Consider the following 23013-nt stretch of genomic DNA (forward strand, 5'->3'; position numbering starts at 1 on the left):
CTAATAATAATTTTATAGGCATTAAAGTCGTTTTTGTAGAGCGTACTCTGAATCGATAATAATTCTTTGTTATAACTTCGCCAGGTGTGGAAGTACTACATGACAATGGCATACTTAGTGGTGCCCGCGGTGCCCAACCCGGTGATACGGTGCGCGAGCCCCGACCTCAGCCTAAGGTAACGCCTGCACATGACCCTCGCTACCACATAGACTCCTCACCATACGAGTACCACACCACCACCTGAACGATGGATATAAAAAATATTATATACGTAACCTAATCTTTTCGCTAAATTATAAAGTTTTAGAATATTTTTCTGTCACAATTTGTAATTTGTGTTTACGCTAAAGTGAATTATGTTGTCAACATATGTATTATGCATGTGTCTTTAAAAAAAAAAACATTAAATCAATGGTGCATCGAATTAACGTTATCAAGAACTTAACCGCAGAAAATTATGAAACTTATATTAGAACTAAAGTTAGAATTTAAAAAACTCAGGGATGTGATAATTTTAAATGTTTATGCAATATATATATATATATTGTCACTATCACTTCCGTTCGTTAACATATAAATAATAATTTAAAGTCAGTGAGAGTTACTAGTATCTACAAATTTTCACGATTCAAGTCTATCATAACGTCAAATCTTTCATGTTAGTGTCTCTGTTAAGGCTACAAGGTATATCCATCGTGACGGTGCACAGGCAACAGACCGACACTCGACACGATATGATCTATACTACTCGTGTCTGCTGCAAACAAGCGTGTCGGATTTCTTTTCCTATCTCTTTTTCGCACCTTCAACGTCCCAGCGGAGAGAAAGGAACGCACTAACCGAACCGCTTGTTCGTGGAGGCCACGTGTTACGAAGTAGCAATCGCTTGATTCGTTACTATTATTTTAATTGGCAGTAACTTTTGATATCTATGTGTCATTGACTGGATGTGCTGACCAGTAGAGACCCTTGATTTGCTAAATATCTGTCATGTATGAAATTTATCTTCATGTATTTAATCTAATTTGCGTGTACCTCCCACGGTCAGTTAGTGTCGTAGAATATAGATGGCAGTGCATCAGACACGTCTCTGTGACTCGATGTGACTACGAGACGCATGCATTCGTTGCAGGAGTATTATGGCAACTTTGTACACAAGCTCACACCACTTGTTATTCATACTGAATTGTTCTTTTTATAATATCTAAAATAAACATGTCACAAACACTACAAGTTTATAAATTCAGTTATTATTGTTATTACGTAGACAATCGATCGATTTTAGTTTATTAGAGCCGAATAATATTAAAAATCTTATATAGTGGTATAGTTAATAAGGAATGTCAATATGTGTGTAAAACTGTATTTCAGTTCATAGAATATACCTACACTAGACATAATTGTAACGAGACAATCAAGTGATGTCGAAAACTCGCCGCGGACAGTAGTATTGAGAGCATGGTGGCGTCGGTTATCGTCAGACGTATTGGCGCAAAGTAACACTCTGTCCAGTAGCACTGAGGCGGAGGGGTGGTTCGGCCAGGCGCCGCTCAGTTCGTCGAGCGAGAGCCTCAACGCGCCCGGCGGTTTCTTCACGCTGCCCTTGAGCTATGCGCGCGCGCACAGACAACACAAACGAACGAGGTGGCCCATTGTCGCTCGCTATGTGCACGTCGCATTCGATCTGATCATCATCGGTGTTGCCGATTCCATCTCGATTAATCGTGAGATGTCCGGCTCGAAGGACCATTGTTAAGTTTAACTTTGAAGCAAAACTGCGGGTGGAATCGGCATCGGGTCATTACATCATTGTGGATGAATGTGTACAGTGGCCTCTCAGTCGATCGGAGACGAAGCCAGCGGCGAGGGCCACTGTACGCCATTGCTCATAATCACGCATACGTTCTGTGCACAGCTAGCGCGCACAAGATGTCCACCGAGTACTGAGTTAACCATAAATATTGGACCGGTGTTGAGTGACGTCATTTCATTGAGGGCTGTGTTGTCTCTGTACTTTACCGCCACATCCCACATTCGTGTTCCGTACGACTTTACATACATTACGTCACAGGGTCAGATGCCATCACGTAACTCATGGTATGGATTTAACATAGAGGCGAATACTTATATGTTTTATGTTTGTACATGACGGTAGCGAGCTTTGTCTAATAACGATTATGAGTCCAAACGTAGAGTAGATGCGAGTTTGATGACATATGCCTGTAAATATTGCTTGTCTAGTACTCTCGGCCTTATTGGTGATGATTACACCAATCCGAGCGCCCTCTATCGGTTAATGAATGGCTTCATTCCATTCAGTTGTTTTATTACCTTTGATTAACTGTTTGTTTATAAAAGCTTCTCAGTAGCTTTTTTCCCTTCAAATGTTCTTTAACATTGATTGATTATTGAAATAAACAATTTTAGTATCTAAATTAGAGTCTAATAATAAGAATACTTGCCTAATTCAATAGAAAATAATTATTATACTTACTGTATTATGAAATCGTAAGTAACTTGTGATTCGGAAATCAGTCAAGACCTGATCAGATGTTTACCTTCGGAATGAACTAGCAACATGAATTAATTTACACTCCCTTCCCTTAACAACATCTCCCGTCCACTATTTTTTTTGACGGGTGAAAATGGTATGGTAACCCCGCCTGCGCTAACGGGATACGCTGGCGGAGCACCAGTGAAGGGTGATAGATGAGGATGAAAACAGGCCAGTTAGCCCATCATGATGAATTCATCAGGAATTAACCATGATAGTTTCCAGGGGGAACCGCGAGGAGGTTGACCTGGTTGGGCATATTGCTAGCAATGGGATTCTCAGTCTCCATTACTAACAATCCCTTCCACTATTGGCCACAAGTCACTACGCCGAAAAAGATGTAGAAATAATATATGGTATATCTTGCTACACAGACGCACTGGTTTTATTTCGAGTTTTCCTTGTCTTCAAAACAGGACCCTTTCAAAAATGAATTCCGAAAGACGACAAGCGGACTAATGAACAAATAGATTCGTGAACAAATGATTGCGTGTATGATGCGTTACTTGTATGGTTTAGATATGTTAGTTAATTTTACACTTTCGCGTTGTTTACATATAGTTTAAATACACAATCGGGATTTAACGCTATATAAAAACGTTTACAGTTAAATAGTGTCTACATACCTGCTTCTTTATTGCCGACGTTTCTACGTGGATTGCACCACGCCGTGACCAAGTCTACTATTTACCTGCAAAGGCTTTTTCATAGCGTTAAGTCCCAATTGTGTGTTTAAAATTATTTAGATATATTATTGATTTGTACAAATTCTTATTATTAGGATAAACTATATATATACCAGAGGGAGACTTTGTACAAAAGTCGAATGCTTGGGTACCTCTGTCCCATTCGTGTTTCTACCGTGAAGCAGTTGTGTTTGCATGACTGTGTTTCGGTTTGAAGGGTGGGATATGGCGTGAATTTACTGGGTACAGAGGAATAACACCTGAGTCTTCAGGAATGGCAACGCATGGGGGGTATCATGGGCGAAACAGTATACTCTGTTATGTCCATGGTACTACTCATGTCTATAGGCGATGGTTACCACTTTCCATCAGGTGGGCCGTCGGCTTGTTTGCCATTCTAAGTTGTATAAAAAAAATATATATAATAGAATAAAGATCGTACTCTCACGACTTTACCACGAATCTCATCTTTGTCTACTAACCCTCTCTCCTACTCGCTGTGCCCAACAGGGTCCATAATTGAAGTTGAAACGTTATCTACTAATTATGGAATGCAATAAGAAATAAATAAATAAATAAAATCAATCAAACAGTATTTTGAGACTAGCGCTCCGGCCCTTCTTTGCACACCCGTGCGAAGAATTCTATCTGTCCAGATAGAATTTTCGAAAATTATATATGCATATATAGCCTGTGTTACTCGCCGATATATATACATTATAACTAGAGTTTCTATACGTGAAAGAATTTAAAAAATCGATTGAGTAGTATCCATTATAAATAAACAATCAAATGGTTCCTCTTTATAATACAGTGAACGCTCTATATAAGCAACTTCTCTATAAGCAACGTTCTTTATATTTTATTTATTCTATTCAGCTTAGTTAGTAAAAGAAATAAGTAAAAATATTTTCCAGACGGTAAGTATTTTTATACTCCTTTTTTCCCTATAAGCAACTTTTACAAATAAGATTTTTTTTTATTAAAATTGATTCAAATGAATTGCTTATATAGAGCGTTCACTGTATTAATAAAGATGTAATAAAGATCTAAATGCTTATTGTTCTTTTCGTGGGAGCCCCTCTGCAAGATATTCCAATAAAAAATAATCATTAAGATCGGTCTTAAATTTAACAAATTATAAATATTATGAACAGTGGATCAAACAGACAGAAATGACAATTTAAGAAGGGAAAAGTAAGAACTTTAATAAGTATTCTACGTAAATTAAATTTTTTATTAATTTGTAATACTTGGTAAGAAGTATAGAATCCCACGCGCTCAAAGTTGCCGGTAGAAATTATTTTTTTTTATACACATATTACATCTATTCAAACAATTTTTGTATGTTACACACATACATACAAAAATTGTTTGAATAGATGTAATTTTTGTATGTACACGTAATGTTCTAATTTCTAATTAGTGTAAAATGATCAATCTATACCGTGTCCCTAAGATTATCCGCGTAGTTAATTGAAGCCGATTAATATCCTACAACCTTGTACATAATTCCAATGGCGGCCGAGCAAAAGTATACATTAATGAATTAAATTGACTCGCACGTAATTACCATTTTGTAAATTTGCGTATAAATACACTAATTCGTTCATAGCGTCATATCGACGAGTGTGGTCGGTGAGGTGATCACGATGTATACTTTAGCTGGGCCGCTGTGTTAGAGCAAGTTTGCGGCCAAACTCGTATGGCCTATGCCGTTGTTCGCGCGTCACACGTTTTGTTTCTGCCTGGACAGTGCGCACTTCCTCTCGGCATGTCCGGAGACGCTGTGGGGGTAACGAACACATGTTCCTCTGTGTGTTATTTTTGTTTGTGTGATTGTGAGAGAACAAAAGTAGATGTGTCCTGTTTTTTTGACACGCAGTTTACGCTCCTTACAATGTAGTGGATGCCCGTAGAGTCGTTATTGCATGTTTAGGTTTTTTATATTAAATCTCTCGTATTGATGTCAACTGTTTTTTCTTACTTGTTGTACACGATAAATTCAAACGGTATGTCTTTATACTCAAATAGAGATTTCTGGAACAAATTTAATTGCAATCGAAAGGTTTTGTATTCTTGTAATTTGGACTTTATTTTTGTAACATTAAAATAAAAAAAAAACCAATTATATTTTTACTAAATGAAACAAGTAAAAAAATACAAGCAATAGTTTTGTTATGCCATAGTCTATAGCTATGTTAGGCAGGTATCCAGTGATAAATTAAACGGATATTAATCGAATGCCTTTTATATAAAATTGTCACGAGGTAATTGTGTAGTTCAATCAAATGTGTCTACATCATCCATCGGTATAAATAGTAACTGGTGTATGTACTGTAACATGTTCACGTGTGATTCTCATTGTGTTGTTCTCATGTTTTGATTGGTTAACACAAACGGTGACCGTTTGTGTTAGTCCCATAATGCAAAGCTTGTCAGCGACATTTTGTCTATTATTTATGTCCAGTGCCCAGGATGTTTTGTCTTGCAAGAGGTTGTACGCTTACTTTATTATTTGTCATATAGTATCTACTTTGTCATCGTGACTAGCTTTTGTTAAGTTAATTTTGCTATAAGCTAATGTGTTGTCCAAAAGTAAAAATACACACCACAACACTGTGCTTCAAATTTGTTTAATGTATAATTAATACACTGTTTTTAAATTTAATTTCGATCCCCTCAGTGCAATATTGAAAGCTCTCGCTTCACCTATATTAGATGCCGAGTTCGATTCTTGGATTCAAATACACTCGGTATTTGATAAGCAAGCACAACTTTGACTCTGCAATGGCCGACTGGTTTACAGTTAGCTTTAAAATTAGTATTTTCCCATGTAATATTAAAGTAAAATAGGTTTATATTTCTGAACAGAAAACTAACTGCAGTGATACTAAAATTAGTGTTGGGTCGACAATGGAGTTAACATTTTCGATTACAAAAAGATTCATCAAAATCGATTTTCCACTAGCGAGATATATGAACTTAACAAAAAGAGTACAATCTATGTGCAAACTACTTTGAACTTATATTTTGTTAGTTAATAAATACATTATGTTCATTAAATACCAAATCAGTTTATTAAACATTGAAAACACTTGTAAATAACTATGTAGAACACTAACTGTCAATGGGCCGATTCCATAATCCCATTCTCTATTTGTTATTATTAAACTTGTGACTAGATTTAGTCATATAACACTTTAGTCAGACAGCAATATAACACTTTTACTATCCAATTTAAATTTTAGTTTTATAAATACATTTCTTATAATATATAGGCATGATATTGGATTCAATTAACTTGTGATGTTCACATTTTATTCTGTCCTAAAAAAATACAAACAATATGTCGTTACATACAGTTTCTCCCCCGCCTTCATGACAGAAAAAGACATTACAGTTAGATGCATTGTTCCTTTTCATATACGCAGTAAATAAAACGTATTGACACAACATTATCATATAATGTACCTCTGAAAGATACATTTAGAGAATGGCACGTGAGAATCGGTCCCTACGCCCGATGCGGTGGCTAATGCGTTACATGTACGTGTGTGTGTGTGCGTGGTGTGCGCGGGCGCAGCTCATCACCGGACTCGCTGAGCGAACGCAGCGGCGGCGAGGCGCGCAGTGCGCACGCGTCTCCTGGCGCGCTGCACAAGCTGGCGGTGCCGCTGGCGCGGTGCGAGGTGCCCGAGGTTCGGGACGCGGCCGTCGGCGCCTGCGGCCACATCAACCCGGACGCACTCAAGTTAGTACAATACCCTACATGGTTTCGATAGTTTGTATATGCAAAATCTTGCAATCCGAATTCAAACAAGTTTCTTCCATAGGCGCATTTGTTAAAAAATACTCATAATGTATTCTGACGCATGTCTTTAAGCATAGCTGTAAGTTCTGAGGTAAGTACTTGGCAAATTCTGTCAAGCCTGTTAACATGAGGAGCAAATGAAAGAACTTGAAAGGGGACTTCACTAAAAATTAATCACGATGGTTTCCAGAAATGACTGAATATGGAATGACCCATAGATATCTAAATATAGGAGTTGGATAATGTCGGGGGATGTTGTATGTCACGGTCCTTCGATTTATGTATTAAATAGTGTTGCCATTAATCTACCACTCGATACCGATACTCATTGGTGGGTACCATTGGCCGCGCAATAATGATATGATGAAGATGTCTGATGAATATATATTGAATTGTATGAAATTTCTTGTATTTTTTATAAGTTTTGTATAGAAATTTAAACTAAAATGAACGTGCATTTGGCAGAACAGAAAGATCTCAAATGTCACCAAGACAAGACTAGTCCGTACTCTGATTTTCTCGATATTTTTGTATGGAGTCGAGTCATGGACAATAAGAGCAAAGGAACGGAATAAGATTGATGCTCTCGAGATGTGGTGCTGGCGAAAGATGCTGCGAGTTCTCTGGACAGCAAAGCGCACGAACATATATATCCTGACGCAACTCCGCATAAAAGATAGGCTCTTGACAGTCTGCTGTCGAAGGATTCTTGGATACTTCGGTCATATTACTCGACGACAGTCCGACAATCTGGGTAAACTGATGGTTGTAGACAAGATAGAGGGGAAAAGACCACGCGGACGATCGCTTACTCAATGGTCGGACCAAGTAAAAGCCGTTACGGGACTATCAACTGCAGCTGCCCTGCGACAAACTAAAGACTGTTCGAAATAAAGAAATATCATAAGAGAGGTAACAGACACCTTTCAAGTACACGACCTTCAATAATCAAGTGGACAAAGAGAGAGACATAGAAACAAGTTTAAAAATGTTTTTCACAAAATGCTTGTAATTAACAAGTATTTTGGAAATATTGCGGGGCTTCTCAAGCAACATTCACGGAGAGTAGCTGCATATGTATGTGTAAAGATCGGTCCATCATCGGACATCTCTACTACTAACAGTTCCTTTCCGCTTCCTTTTGTACTATTTTCAGATGTAAAGACAACGTATTGTCTAAATGAGTTGAGTGATTTAAATTTATGAGCTGTCATTTGAAATGGAGTAGAAATATCGTTATTTAAACAAACTTAGACACGAGTTTATGATGCTACCACTGGATTTTTGACTGTAGTTTTCTATCAAGAAGAACCTTTTTTTATGCAAGTTGACGGCCGAACTAATGATAAATAGTAATTGTCGCCTATAGACATGAGCAGTACCATGGACATAACAGAGTATACTGTTTCACCCATGATACCCCCTATGCGTTGCCATTCCTGAGGACTCAGGTGTTTTTCCTCTATACCCTATAAATTCACTGCCATATCCAACCCTTCAAACTGAAACACAGCCGTGCGAACACACAACTGCTTCACTGTAGAAACACAAATGAAACAGAGGTGCCCAAGCAAACGACTATTGTACAAAGTCTCCCTCTGGTAGAAACTCGAGTTTTATTACAGGCTGTATGACGATAATATCAAGTAAATATGGCGACTATAACAATGTCTAAGACGCAAAATTATCCGATCAATTTCGATGTGACTGTCAAATCCACTTATGTACGGGCAACTGCAGATATCTATTTGTATTATGGAGTTGTGCTTACACAAGCACTTTACCTGAGCTAGCATTTTATTTTAGTTGTAGTAATTCAGTGTACGAGCTGCACTCAACTTGGACAGTTTTATTTACAATAACCTCTATTGGCATTATCACTCAGCAAAATCACAATGGTGTGGCATAAAGTCCCACATTTTTTGGTCCTTCGAGATGAAAACTCTGGACCTCGCGGCAATCCATATTAATTTATTAGTTGTAAACTTTTGAACTTTATCTGTGTCGCGTGTTATTCTGAGTGAGAAGAGCGATCATATAGTGGATCATGAGCATTCGTAAGCAGCGTCGTCAGTCAAAGTGAGGTTCTTTTATTTCTTCCTCCTATCAAATATGTTATACATATGAGGAAGAGGAAGACCGAGGATTAACTACATGGGACAGATAAAGGAAACACTGGGTGTCATGTCGTATAGGGAGATCAAGGGTATGGCCTGGGATAGAGCTGGCTGGAGGAGGATGCATGAATTAGTTGCACCGACAAGAGGAAACTGTTAAATGAAACGAGATGTACCATATATCAAATACAGAAACTATCAAATGCCTATATGGGCACAAAATCGAAGTAAATTTTGGAATGATTCTGTGACTAGGAAGTCTCTTGAACATTTGAAGACGAGATTGCAGTTTTTAGATGATTTATGAGGATTTGATCAAAGTAATTTGGAATTATCAAATGTTAACGACAGATCACATTTATATTTTTCATTAATAAAATTTCATAATTAAGCAAAGAATATATATGAGGAGACGAGAAATAATATTGTCATATATGGTATATTACGGGAACTACTTACCAGAGGGAGACTTTGTACAAAAGTCGATTGCTTGGGTACATCTGTCCCATTCGTGTTTCTACCGTAAAGCAGTTGTGTTTGCATAGCTGTGTTTAGGTTTGAAGGGTGGGATATGGCAGTGAATTAACAGGGTACACAGAGGAATAACATCTGAGTCCTCAGGAATGGCAACGCATGGGTGGTATCATGGGCGAAACAGTATACTCTGTTATGTTCATAGTACTGCTCATATCTATAGGCGACGGTTACCACTTTCAATCAGGTGGACCGTCAGCTTGTTTGCCATTCTAAGTTGTATAAAAAAAAAACTTATTTTAGTGCATTCAATAGACTTTTAATGAACATAAATATATAAGAAGTGTAATTTAGAGGATAAACTTCACAGTATTCAATGAGTAAAAAACCTGTTTTAGGTTACTGTGACCGTTTACCGTCAAACGGGCTATATGCGTGTTTGCTACCTTCGTGGTATAAGAAGAAAGTAAAAAAAAGCACAACTATATTCTAAATTATTTTACAGTAACAAATCTACAAAGAGCGATCAACACTATTTAACCGTCTAATTAAAAAATAAACCCTGAATATTCATTTAAAACCCATTTTTTCAAAACTCACTACAAAATAATATAAGTGTCCATTATGCAATTTACAACACGAGCTGTTGCAATTAAATGCAAACAGTTCATCGACTCGTCACCTGATTTCAAATTAGCAACTCTGACAAAATTGGATATTTGTAAGAATCGTCTATACAGGCACGAGTCACTTTGATTTTCGGCCAAGCGTTGCAAGGAACGCTACAGTATTCACATACCTCGTTACACGGTGCATATCTACAATCACCGGATTAGCCATATCAGTCTTTTGTCCGGAGGAAATCAATACATGAGCTACTTGAATCCTATCACCGTTCTACCGTCACCTACAGCACTGTTCCTAGCTATGAGGCTGTAGTTGTTTGGAGGAAATAATAACTAACTTCATTATTCACATATAATGAGAGAATGACAGCAGAAAAGAATGTAGAAAGTAAACGTCGCTGTCATGTCTATACGTCCAGTCCGAAAGATAGAAAGAGGTGAAATATCTATGTACAATTTAATTAACCTACTTGATGGAAAAAAAGTAATGATGTTGACAAGTGGCTATGAGATGAATATTTACAATATTTATTTACAGACGTCACAAGGCCTTCAAAACATTTAGCCTATGACGATGCTAGAACATGGCCTCTAGCGGCAGCATTACAGCAATCATTTTATATGGATGACCTATTGGTAGGAACTAATTCGATTTAGAATGCAGAAGATGAAATAATATCGAGAGTACATGATGCCGATATGAACATTCGTAAGTGGATAAGTGTTAATTCACGACTTACTAAAAATCTAGCAGCTAACATGTTCAATACACCCTATGAATTTAAATGCACTGAATAAAGAAAAACATTGGGAATACAGTGGAACCCATCCAATGTACAAATCACACGACAATATACTATACGAATCGAAAAAAATATCGCGTACCAAGAGACTACTATATCAGATTTATCAAAAATTATATTACAATATGGCTACTTACTGGCAAGGAATATCAGAGATAAGCAATTGTATAAAATATATATGTAGTTACTGTGATGAGTCAAATACATGAAATACCTTAATATGCTAATGTACTTTCACTTTTAGATCTCTTGAGGTTGTATGATGAACGGACAGCCATATCCATATCTATTTATATTATTAAGTTGTGTTTACACAAGCACTTTACCTGAGCTAGCATTTAATTTTATACAACTAAATCAGTGAACGAGCTGCACTAAACGCGGGCAGTTTTATGAACTAAAGCCTCTTTTAGCATTATCAATCAGCAATATCACAATGGTGTGGTATAAAACCCCATTATTTCTTTGGTTGTTTTGTTATTTTTTTTTTTTATTTGTTACTAACACGATATTACATTACTATTGGTGGTTGCACCAGGGACCTGATGGAGGAGCTGGTGCCGCTGCTGCGCGAAGCGGTGGACCGCAAGCAGGAGAACATGCGGCGGCGTAGGCGACGCGACGCACTCCGGCTACACCTTAATAAAATGCTGCTACTCATCGCGCAGAGGAAGACCTTTGCTAACAGGTAAGCAGGATAATGTTACGTTAATATTGCAATCAAGACATTCAGTTAGTTTTTGGTTCGATTTTCGAGACCACATTTAAAAAGAAATGATACAAAATGCTGTCATTTAATGCTGGAAACAATTTAAAAACAAATATAGAGCAAAGCAATAAAATAAATTATAGAAGTCACTGTTCTAGAACAGTGTGTTTTTTTAGGGTACAGAGGAATTACACCTGAGTCCTCAGGAATGGCAACGCATGGAGGGTATCATGGGCGAAACGGTATACTCTGTTATGTCCATGGTACTGCTCATGTCTATAGGCGAGGGTTACCACTTTCCATCAGGTGGGCCGTTAGCTTGTTTGCCATTCTAAGTTGTATAAAAAAAATAGCCAACTTCAGAAAGAAGTTAGTTGAACAATATGTGTACCCCATTCGACTGACAATATGACTCTTTTACCACAACCACGTTGCGTTATATATAATCGGAATCCCAAATTCATATTTCTTATTTTAAAAATAATGGACTTACAAGCTTTAACTCTATATTTTACCTACAAACATCTCAAAAGATTTATCAAGTGATGGCGAACATAGTGCGTTGAGAATCATTCACTCGAGCATCAATCCCATACGTTCCATCGCAGTTGAGAAATCCATAATTTTTTTATACAACTTAGAATGGCAAACAAGCTGACGGCCCATCTGATGGAAAGTGGTAACCGTCGCCCATAGACATGAGCAGTAGTACCATGGACTTATCAGAGTGTATTGTTTTACCCATGATACCCCCCCCCCCATGCGTTGCCATTCCTGAGGACTCAGGTGTTATTCCTCTGTACCCTGTAAATTCACGCCATATCCCACCCTTCAAACCGAAACACAGCCATGCAAACACAACTGCTTTACGGTTGAAACACGAATGGGACAGTAATTGTAATTTCCAAATAATATCTTAATGTTATTCATCAGAAAAAATAATAATAATTAAATTTATGATTCGATGCAGCACATTCGCGGTGGAGAGCGGAAGCCTGCATCCGACCCTCACAGAATACCTGGACGGTGCGCGGCAGTGCCTGGAAGTGGAGGCCGAGAAGGACGCGCCCGCCGCCCGCGAACAACGCCTCACCTTCGCAGACTTCGTCACCGAGCTCATCAAGAGCTTTCCGCGTACGTCATCCTCATATAATGCCTCTTTCTATCTCTCTCTCTTACTACTAAGAAGAGTAAGCAGGCAACAATCACGCAGACCTGTGTCACTCTCTAAGTACCATTTCTTTGAAAAACGTTTGGACTTTATTATTGTAATATAATATAGAGAGTAAATACAGTTTAACATTTGCATACCTCTACGGGGTGCTGCATGCTATATTCCTACTTGTATATGTAACTTCTTATTGTACCATGTAACAAGCGAATAAATACAATATGATTTTATTTTTTGATTTACCCCCATACATACAAAGAGAGCACAGGTGCTATACAGCACCCGTGAGACGGAGGTATCCATATAGACTACAAAGCCTCCTTCACATATCTTTCTCGCTTTGTGGTTTCCGTTTCATTATTATAAAATAGAATTGATGTTTGAACACCAGTGGAAATGTACGGCTCGCTGATGAAGAGGGAGCTGTGCCGCAGCCTGTTCTCGCTGTTCAGCGGGTGGTGCGGCCCCCTCGCCAAGCACCTGGGAGCCCTCGTGCCGCAGCCGCAGCCGCAGGAAACCGACGAGAGGCTCAACCTGTCCGCACTCAAGGTAAGCACGCGCTCATTACCCAGCTCTAGTACGCCACTGCAACCCTATCAGGTTGACCTCCACGCAGTTCCCCCTGGAAACTATCATGATTAATTCTTGTCAAATTCTTCACGATGGGTCAACTGATCTGCCTTTATCTTCATCTATCATCTATTACTAGTGCCCCGCCAGCATACACCGATAGCGGAGGCGGAGTTAACATTCCACTTTCACCCTTTAAAAAAAGAACAAAAGTAAGCCACTGCACGGTTGCATTAGAGCGAGACAACACGACCACCGTTTTCGGACGCTATTTACCCACCAGGGAGATAGTGTGAGGGATCATTGATAACTTCAAATATGTTGTTGATTTAAATGGTTTACTCATAAATTTATGGATAATCATAAATTTATGGATATTTATGTATTTATATATCGAATTATATTCAGGTGAACAGTTTATAGATGTCGCTCGCATAGACGTAATTTCCCGCAGGTATATAGTTCTTGCGTACGAGTTAAAAAAAATCTATATTCATAATTTGAATTTTATAGAAACATGTGTCTATGGTAACCAGGATATTCTTTTTTAAATTCAAAAACGAATAGGTTTTAAATTCCCCTGTATAATAGTATTTTAGCTAAGTGTTAATACCATATCAGTGTTGTTACGATAGCCGCCGTGCCTAATCTTAGTTGATATAACTAAACGATGAATTAAAACAATGGTAACTCTTATAGAGCATTCATTAATACTGTCTGTCCTGACTGTAGGCGATGAGCGCACTCGTGTGCTGCGGCCCGTGCTTCGCGCCGACCGCCCTCGCCGAGGACGGCTCCCTCTACCCGTGGCTAAGTGAAATGCTCTCTTCCACTAACGATAAGGTGAGTGCACCCATTGCTTATTTTGTTATGTTTCCTACATTGTTAATGTGTAAAATACAGCCATGTATATGTAGTTACGTCTCGGTCAAGTCAATTATAGTCTTTAGAAATAGCGACGCATGAGGCGTTTACTTTGCGTTATCTATTATATTCGATATCTCCAAGCGACGGTTACCACTTTCTATAAGGTATCGCCGCCAGCACGTTTGCTTTTGTAAGTTGTATAGAAAAATTTTTTTTTTTTTTAGATATACGAGCTCGCACGGGAGACCATAGTACTATTACTGGATTGCAACCCCGATATCGGGCCGTTATTGGACTGGACAGTGGACAAATGCTTCACCGGACCGCCGCGAGTCGCCGACGGCTGCTTCATGGCGCTCGCCACCATATTCAGTGCAAGGTCAGTATACTGCATGCAACCATGTCGGAGATGATTCATACAAAAATAGCAACAGGTCATGGGCGAGTTCTCATGTGCCGAAATAAAAATAATTTATAAAGAAAAATGCTTTATATTAAACTAAGACAGAGGAAGCTAGAAACTTCATCTTAAAGGATTCTACATTAGTTATTTTCACACACATACTAGTTATTTTCGCCGTTATTGACCCATTTTGACGTGTAGTCTCGGCGTAGAATGAGCGACCCCTTCGTATCCCGTGGGTCTCGTACGAAACGATAAAAGGGACTTAATGGTCTAGGAATGGGCATTAGCGTCCCTTTTAAAATCATCAAAAGACAAATTGGTTGTTAATTCGCTTGCTAAGCGTGGCAATTACTGGCAAAACGCTCCCTTATGGAGGAAATCTATGTTCAGCAGTGAAGTTAATGGCTGATACGATACCATACGATACGACCCTTATAAAATAAAACCGAAAACTAGAATAAACCATATTTCACGGTCGAGCATTGAAATGAAATTACTTTTTTAGTATTTAACTTAAAAATAAAACTATAAATAAAAAAAAACTACGCCCTCTATCAGATTCATTTGGAACGAAATATTGTGAAAATTACCACTGGATTTGCAAAAAATTCTGCGATAACAGCGCCATCTCTCTTTAAACTAAATAATCGCCACATCTATATTGTTACAATCCTTCTAAGTAGAACTCTATAACCTACGAGATGGGGTTATCTATGTTTTAAAGCGACATCCAAAGGGATGATGTTCCAATTTATACAATTGTATAAAGTAATGTAATATTTAGAAATTTCTTATATAATTTTGTTTTTTTTTTTTATTTAACTTTCTTTTTATGTTTAATTTTTTTTCACTAATAGTTGCAACCGAATCTTTTAAGTTTACCCGATCAACACATTATGTACTTGCATGTTATAACTTAAGTTTGTATTTGTAAACTTCTGTTATGTGCGCCTAATAAATAAAATAAAAATTCGCCTTATCAACGGTGGCAATATCAATAGTGCCTGCAAAACGACATCTTTGTTATGTATGTGTACGACAATAAACAAATAGCAACTACACTTTAACAGCCATTCGTCTGAAAATAAAATTTCTATAGCTCGTTAATGAAGCAGCTTGTCTACCACTGCCATGTATCGCCTTCCGCACACTTGGGTAGCCAGAAGCAGGATATTAAATTTCCCGGGCCATATGAATTTCATTCGCTTCTTACATATTTATCAATACGTGTATATTCATATAAGCTTTATCCCGCAATTTTGTTCGCATGAATTAATATGAAAAGTAGCATATATGTTAAATTAGGATATGGTTTACTTGTGTACCAATCGAATCGTGCGATTTTATTTAAGTCTGTTAAACCTCGTGTGCGTTATACAGGTTACACAGTAACAAATATTCAAACATATTTGTAAATTGTCAATAATAAAATACAAAGTCGCCTGTTTCAATGCACAGAGTTAGTAAAAAAACGACAAATCTAATTTTAAAAGTCATTATGGTATAACACACACACGGACGCACGCACGCACGCACGCACGCACGCACGCACGCACCCACATGCACACGCAGGCACACCCGAATCAAATCGAACATTATCCTTACATTTTTAGCATTTGATTTTCTAATATTATACAAACCATAATAGACTTGTCGTAAAGATTTTTTAATATTATAGTAAGGCGTCGCGTCGCTTCTTCTACGTTTCGTAGTCGTATGTATCGGTAGCGAGTCAACGTAAGCGTCACACTCCAATTGTAGAAATGACATGCGTCCCAACATTTGCATATATATATATATATATATATATATATATATATATATATATATATATATATATATATTATACAACTTAGAATGGCGAACAAGCTGACGGCCCACCTGATGTAAAGTGGTAACCGTCGCCTATAGACATGACCAATACCATGGACATAACAGAGTTTACTGTTTCGCCCATGATACCCCCCATGCGCTGTCATTCCTGAGGACTCAGGTGTTATGCCTCTGTACCCAGTAAATTCACGCCATATCCCACTCTTCAAACCGAAACACAGCCATGCAAACACAACTGCTTCATGTCTGAAACACGAATAGGACAGAGGTGCCCGAGCAAACGACTTTTGCACGAAGTCTCCCTCTGGTAAATATAACTCTATGTTATCCCATAATGTCCCACTGCTGGGCATCTTATCACATGCATGGCAAATCTCGCCTATCTACTTTATATGTAAAGTTATTTTCAAAATGGTATATCCATCGGCTATGGACTGCTGAGAAGCAACAGATGTATGCGAGGAATCGAAATTCATTGCGAAGGCTTCTGCCTTCTATCTACGAGCACGTAAATAGTCCACGAACTATAAAACAGCGGGTCTACCATGAAAGGAAATTCCGAAATTTCTGACTCAATTTCGTGTTTTTGTTTATACCAAAATCGGACCAATAAATGGAGTTTAACATTTCGTTCGTCATACATCCTATCATAAAAGTCCAAAGGAACAATATTTTAACATTTTTAATATTTCCAGCATGTATGATGTAATTTTAACATCAAATTTCTGTTTCGTTTGGCTCCGAAATTTCGGAAAACATTTCATGGTAGGCTGTCAGTTCTTGTAGTAATAATTTGACATTATTGAATCATTAGTTGCTTTTTAAATTTAAAATTACAACCGTTTAGATGTCTTCTTTTAAATATATGTGACCTTTGTGACATATATAACATGTGCAGTGCATGTGCCGCATATATGTATGTATTCTATGTAACCGGATGAGACTTGCTGCTATGTACGTGCAATGTTAAATTGAAACATTCAACCCCCGGAAATACTTGAACCCGGATCAAATACTCGACCGGATTGCTACCAGTTCGTGATCGAATCCACGCAATTTAAACACATTTTTCAATCCAATATTTAAATTTCCTGTAAATATTTTAAACATATTTCAACATTCTTTGAAATATGTAACGAATATTTTACTTTCAAATGAAGGGTTTCAATTTGAAATGAAATGTATTAAGATAGTAGCAAAAGCGTTCTCAAATATCCGCTGAATCGACATGAAAAGTGGTACCAGTTTAAAATCGTTTTTTTTTTTTTTTATATATATGATTATAAATATATATAAAAAAAAACTATCAGTCATAAGCATAACTGTGCACACTACACGCAACCGTAAATGTGTACCACAGAAAAAAAAAGCCATGGCAAAATAAAAAGCTCGTACCTGGCCATCAGTTTTTTCGAAGTCGTAAAGACAACCATTTGAGCACTATTGCCTACATATGATACCTGTACCGTAAGATTTATGTTAAATATTGCAATAACATCGGCCTTTATTGGCTCTCTAAAAAATTTCGCGGCGGCATAAATCTAACTGGAACGTATAACTTATAGTACCAGAGGGAGACTTTGTACAAAAGTCGTTTGCTTGGGCACCTCTGTCCTATTCGTGTTTCAAGCGTGAAGCAGTTGTGTTTGCATGGCTGTGTTTCGGTTTGAAGGGATATGGCGTGATTTTACAGGGTACAGAGGAATAACACCCGAGTCCTCAGGAATGGCAACGCATAGGGGGTATCATGGGCGAAACAGTATACACTGTTATGTGCATGGTACTGCTCATGTCTATAGGCGACGGTTACCACTTTCCATCAGGTGGGCCGTCAGCTTGTTTGCTATTCTAAGTTGCATAAAAAAAAAAAACAAAATAAAGCGCAGTAGAATAGTGAATAATGCTAATCTAAGGTTCTAAATTCAAATCTATACTTTGTGTGTCGATTCCATTTCCAACTCTCCGGTGATAGGAAACGTCGAAATGCCTCCAGGAGGTTGGATTCTAAGTGTTTTAAATTCACTACAACCATAATAATGGACATATATGCCACCTAAAAATATAATTTTGCATTTTAACATTCAATACAATATGGAGTAGCCATAAGAGATTATAATCATTAGCATATTATTGTATTGAATGCTAAAATGCACAATTATATTTTTAGTTAGACTTATTCAATATAAAATACATATAAATCCTTACCGAAGTATTCTACTTCATTACTACAAGAATTTCATAAATATACAATGTTCCCTTTACATAGTAACAGTTTTAAAACAATTTGCTATAGTTTATGAAATTAACGAGCTAGCGAAGAAGAGGGACTTCGAAAACATCCACAAAAGCAAATTCCGTAACATCAATGTGGACCCTCAATATTTACTCGAAAAAATTCCGGGCGCTGTAACTAGTGATGTAGTAGAGTCAACGCCGAAGTTTCTCTGAATTTATTATTTATTTATTCCCGTTAATTAGTAAGATATATTTCGTATACACATGAACGCCCATAACAACATAGCATCAGAGGATGACGAACTCCCGTGAGATATTTGACTGATCGAAAATTAAGATTTCATAAATCAAACGTAGGCAATTAACTTTAATTATATATCACATATTGTATGTGTGGTGGCGAAGTAATATAGCCCGACCGCGTTCCACTGATCCCAAGAGCGAAATGCAGTTTAATTTATTCATATTTAAATCATTTTAAAATGACTTGCTACAGCGTAGAGGTGCCGTACAGTAATCTGCTTTAGAGACTCGAGCATATCGAAGGAGGCTTAGAAACCCTTGGCAGTCGAGGACGATACCTCACACAAGCAGTTGAACTAGTACCACTCGTTTTCGTCACCACGATGTCGTAATTGGTGACCAAAGCACAATACACTAATGCAGTGATTCTCAACCTTTTTTTTTTTTGCGGCACATATTTAACGATTTCAAAATTTGGCGGCGCACAAAGAAAAAGATAAAAATTATTTACTTACTACAACACACTGCATAAATAGTTTATGACAAAATTTTTAAATATTTGCAAAATTTGGCGGCACACAAAAGTGCCTCGGCACAGTGGTTGAGAATCACTGCACTAATGCAAGAGGCGAATAACTCGGGAGTAAAACGTATACCAGGTTGCTGGCTAACATAGTTACCTGCAGTAGGGTAATGGGGGGGGGGGGTTTGTTAATAATGAGGACTAGCAACCCATTTTCTAGCACTGTAAACAGTCAAGACTACTTCTCCTTGCGGTCCCCCTGGAAACTTGTCCATCGCAAATTTATTTTTTTTGTGGTAACACTGTTAATGTTTTAATTAAATATATATTTTTGGGGATATCTTACTGAATACAATTTGTAACAAATTAGAAATTAAATAAATTAATATGAAATGTCATTGCAATTTATTGTAAAGTAAGAAATTTAATAAATGTTCAACTTATTGGATTCCAAAACTTCGACGCGAGTGTCGTCCAATCTCCAAAATGTTTTGACAGTTAATGGAAGTACACATTATACCTTTAAAATTTTTGGAGCAAAAACAAAAGTAAGGGCCAAAGGGTAAATAGGGAGTAAATAGTAACTTTGGAAACAAATAATTGAATGGCTCGGTTTTATTTTTATTTAATTCTTACTTATATAATAAAATTCTAACAAGATAATGTACTGTACATGGGAGATATTTAAGAAAATATAATAATATTAAATATTTAGAAATGATGTCTGTTTGTTCTGGGATCACGCAAAAACTACTGTACCAAATTGCATGCGATTTTCCCAGTTCTATTTCCGACGGTGTAACTCAAAGTCTAGCGTTTATTTTATCTTGATACTCCATCTAGGAATACTCTATTTCGTTGATTCTCCAACTTCTGATATAAGTACGAAGTAACAGGCGAAATGTACTATATAGCTAGCTAGTGTTACATCAAACAATTGTCCTAGAGCAAACTCGGTGTGCGGCAGCATTTGATAATTACATAAGGCCACCCGGCGGCGTTTAAGCTAAAATTAGCTCATTCAGTACATGTTATTTTTAGTCATACACCTAAATATATAAACAGTCAATAAACGTATATGAAATATGAAGCTGCGAAGTCTTACTCTTGACGTTATATCGAATGTTTCTTATATTTTCTTTTTATGTAGACGTTAAGAGAAAGATGTAAAACATTCGAAGTAAGCGTTCAGGAAAATATCGAGCACTTTGTAAAAATGATTACCATTTATCGTCATCATGACAACTCGTTGACGTTTCTCTACTGGAGTATTAGGAGTTTTTATTTTTTTATTGGGTAAAAATGCAATAGTAACTCCGCCTGTGCTTTCGTATACGCAAGCGAGGTAGAAGTGATGGATGATAGATGAAAGGAGGTGAGTTGGCCCATCGTAACGAATTTAACGTTAAACCACAAAGGAGAACCGCGTGAAGGTCGACCTGTTGAGGTATATTGTGAGCAATGAGGTTGTTATACCCCTTTATTAATGATCCCGTTCCCTGCGGTTTACTAGGAGTATATCACACAGTCCATATGCTTTGATTTTTTGTTTTGTCTCGAATTATTCTTCACTTGCACTTTACGCGTTACATTTACATTGTTTACAACAATTTACACTGCTTATATCGATATAGTTAAGTTAGGAGTAAACGTTCTAGAGTGGTGACTGTGAATCGGCAAGTGTAGTAAGGAAGTATGGGACAACTCACAACTGGGCTGAAACATATAGCCGAAAATCGTGCTCAATTGTATGCCTGTATCCAATAATAAGCATTGATGGCATGATTGTGATGATTGATGATGATGTAATTTTAGAAATACTATTGTACAGAAAACTTTTTCTTTTTTGTTTATACAACTTAGAATGGCAAACAAGCTGACGACCCACCTGATGGAAAGTGGTAACCGTCGCCTATAGACTTGAGCAGTACCATGGACATAACAGAGTATACTGTTTCGCCCACGATACCCCCCATGCGTTGCCATTCCTGAGGACTCAGATGTTATTCCTCTGTACCCTGTTAATTCACTGCCATATCCCACCCTTCAAACCGAAACACAGCTATGCAAACACAACTGCTTCACGGTTGAAACACGAATAGCACAGAGGTACCCAAGCAATCGACTTTTGTACATTGTCTCCCTCTGGTATTATTACGATAATTATTCTTTATACAATTTCAAATTTAATTTCACATTCGAAATCCAAAACAATTGTGTAAGGATTATACAGCTTGATCAACTAGGAGCTGTGTTTACATAATTCACACGCCTACCAGAGTGTGCTCAATCTACTAGGCCTCTTGTATACACTATATTGTAACGTTTGTACCTCTGTGTAATTTCCTTCACCAAGCACTTGTAGAAATAGTGAAATTTCAATATACTGTGGCATAATGTTTCACTCCTCACGAACAACAATATAGTATTGCCACAAATGTCACAGTGCACAGCACATGTCAAAATTTCTATCGCATTTCGTCATCTTATTTCATACGATCGCTGTCTTGTGTTCGGTGGCCTCGCTGAAAGTAACCGCTGTAGTATTGCCAAATACAGCACAGTATATACTGAGCGGGAACTCCTTTCTGGTATTCGCTAAATAGATCTAAAGTCTTAGTAGTTTTAAGACTTTTGTGCCGTAAAACGTCGTGAAATGCCAAAATATTCTGTTCTTACCAGTGGCGTAACTATACCGTTTGGGGCCTGTGGCAAATTCTTTTGATGGGGCCCTATCAATAAAAAAAAAAAAAACTTTTCAAGTAAAATAAAATACTCAGGTACAATGTAAAAAAAATATATATATTTCTGAGCTCGCGGCCTCTTGAGCCGGGGCCCTTTTGAGTCGGGGGCCCGTGGCATTTTGCCAGCCCTGCCACCCTATTGTTACGCCGCTGATTCTTACCTTGTAATATAATATGCCATATGACCCCAGCGTAAAATAGGCCACCCCTTTCTTTCCCATAGGTGTCGTAAGAGGCGACTAAAGAAAAGCAAGGGATAGGCAGCAGCGTCCCTCTTAAAACATCTCCAAAGCCTACCTGCGGTTACCAACCCACCTGCAAAGCGTGGCAACTATTGGCAATATCCCCCCAGTAAGGGGAGACTTATGTTCAGCAGTGGACAGTTAACGACTGATGTAAAGATGATGACGATGAATGAAATATACTCTTGTCTATCCCCCGCCCCGGCCCTCGCCCTCCCTTAGTCGCCTCTTACGACACACACGACGACGTTTTAAACCGTGAAGCAGTTGTGTTTGCATGGCTGTGTTTCGGTGTGAAGGGTGGGATATGGCGTGAATTTACTGGGTACAGAAGAATAACACCTGAGTCCTCAGGAATGGCAACGCGTGGGTGGTATCATGGGCGAAACAGTATA

General features: G+C 37.8%; 1 protein-coding gene across 9 annotated transcripts in view; it reads left to right on the plus strand.

The window, feature by feature from the left end:
- The window catches only part of LOC113515662 (protein furry), a 239400-nt gene that overhangs the window by 23510 nt on the left and 192877 nt on the right, over nucleotides 1-23013 (plus strand). For 3 of the 9 annotated variants that reach the window (XM_052896473.1, XM_052896478.1, XM_052896475.1), the window contains exons 18-26: nucleotides 85-176; nucleotides 1514-1645; nucleotides 4998-5036; nucleotides 6828-6995; nucleotides 11614-11763; nucleotides 12755-12918; nucleotides 13347-13504; nucleotides 14258-14368; nucleotides 14617-14771. In XM_052896473.1, the coding sequence (XP_052752433.1) occupies nucleotides 85-176; nucleotides 1514-1645; nucleotides 4998-5036; nucleotides 6828-6995; nucleotides 11614-11763; nucleotides 12755-12918; nucleotides 13347-13504; nucleotides 14258-14368; nucleotides 14617-14771 (1169 nt within the window). The remainder of the gene's footprint in view (nucleotides 1-84; nucleotides 177-1513; nucleotides 1646-4997; nucleotides 5037-6827; nucleotides 6996-11613; nucleotides 11764-12754; nucleotides 12919-13346; nucleotides 13505-14257; nucleotides 14369-14616; nucleotides 14772-23013) is intronic. The other 6 variants (XM_052896476.1, XM_052896482.1, XM_052896480.1 and 3 more) reach the window with 4 other exon arrangements.

This window comes from Galleria mellonella, unplaced genomic scaffold (genome assembly GCF_026898425.1).
Source record: "Galleria mellonella isolate WM207_F2 unplaced genomic scaffold, CSIRO_AGI_GalMel_v1 utg33, whole genome shotgun sequence".
Lineage (NCBI taxonomy): Eukaryota > Metazoa > Arthropoda > Insecta > Lepidoptera > Pyralidae > Galleria > Galleria mellonella.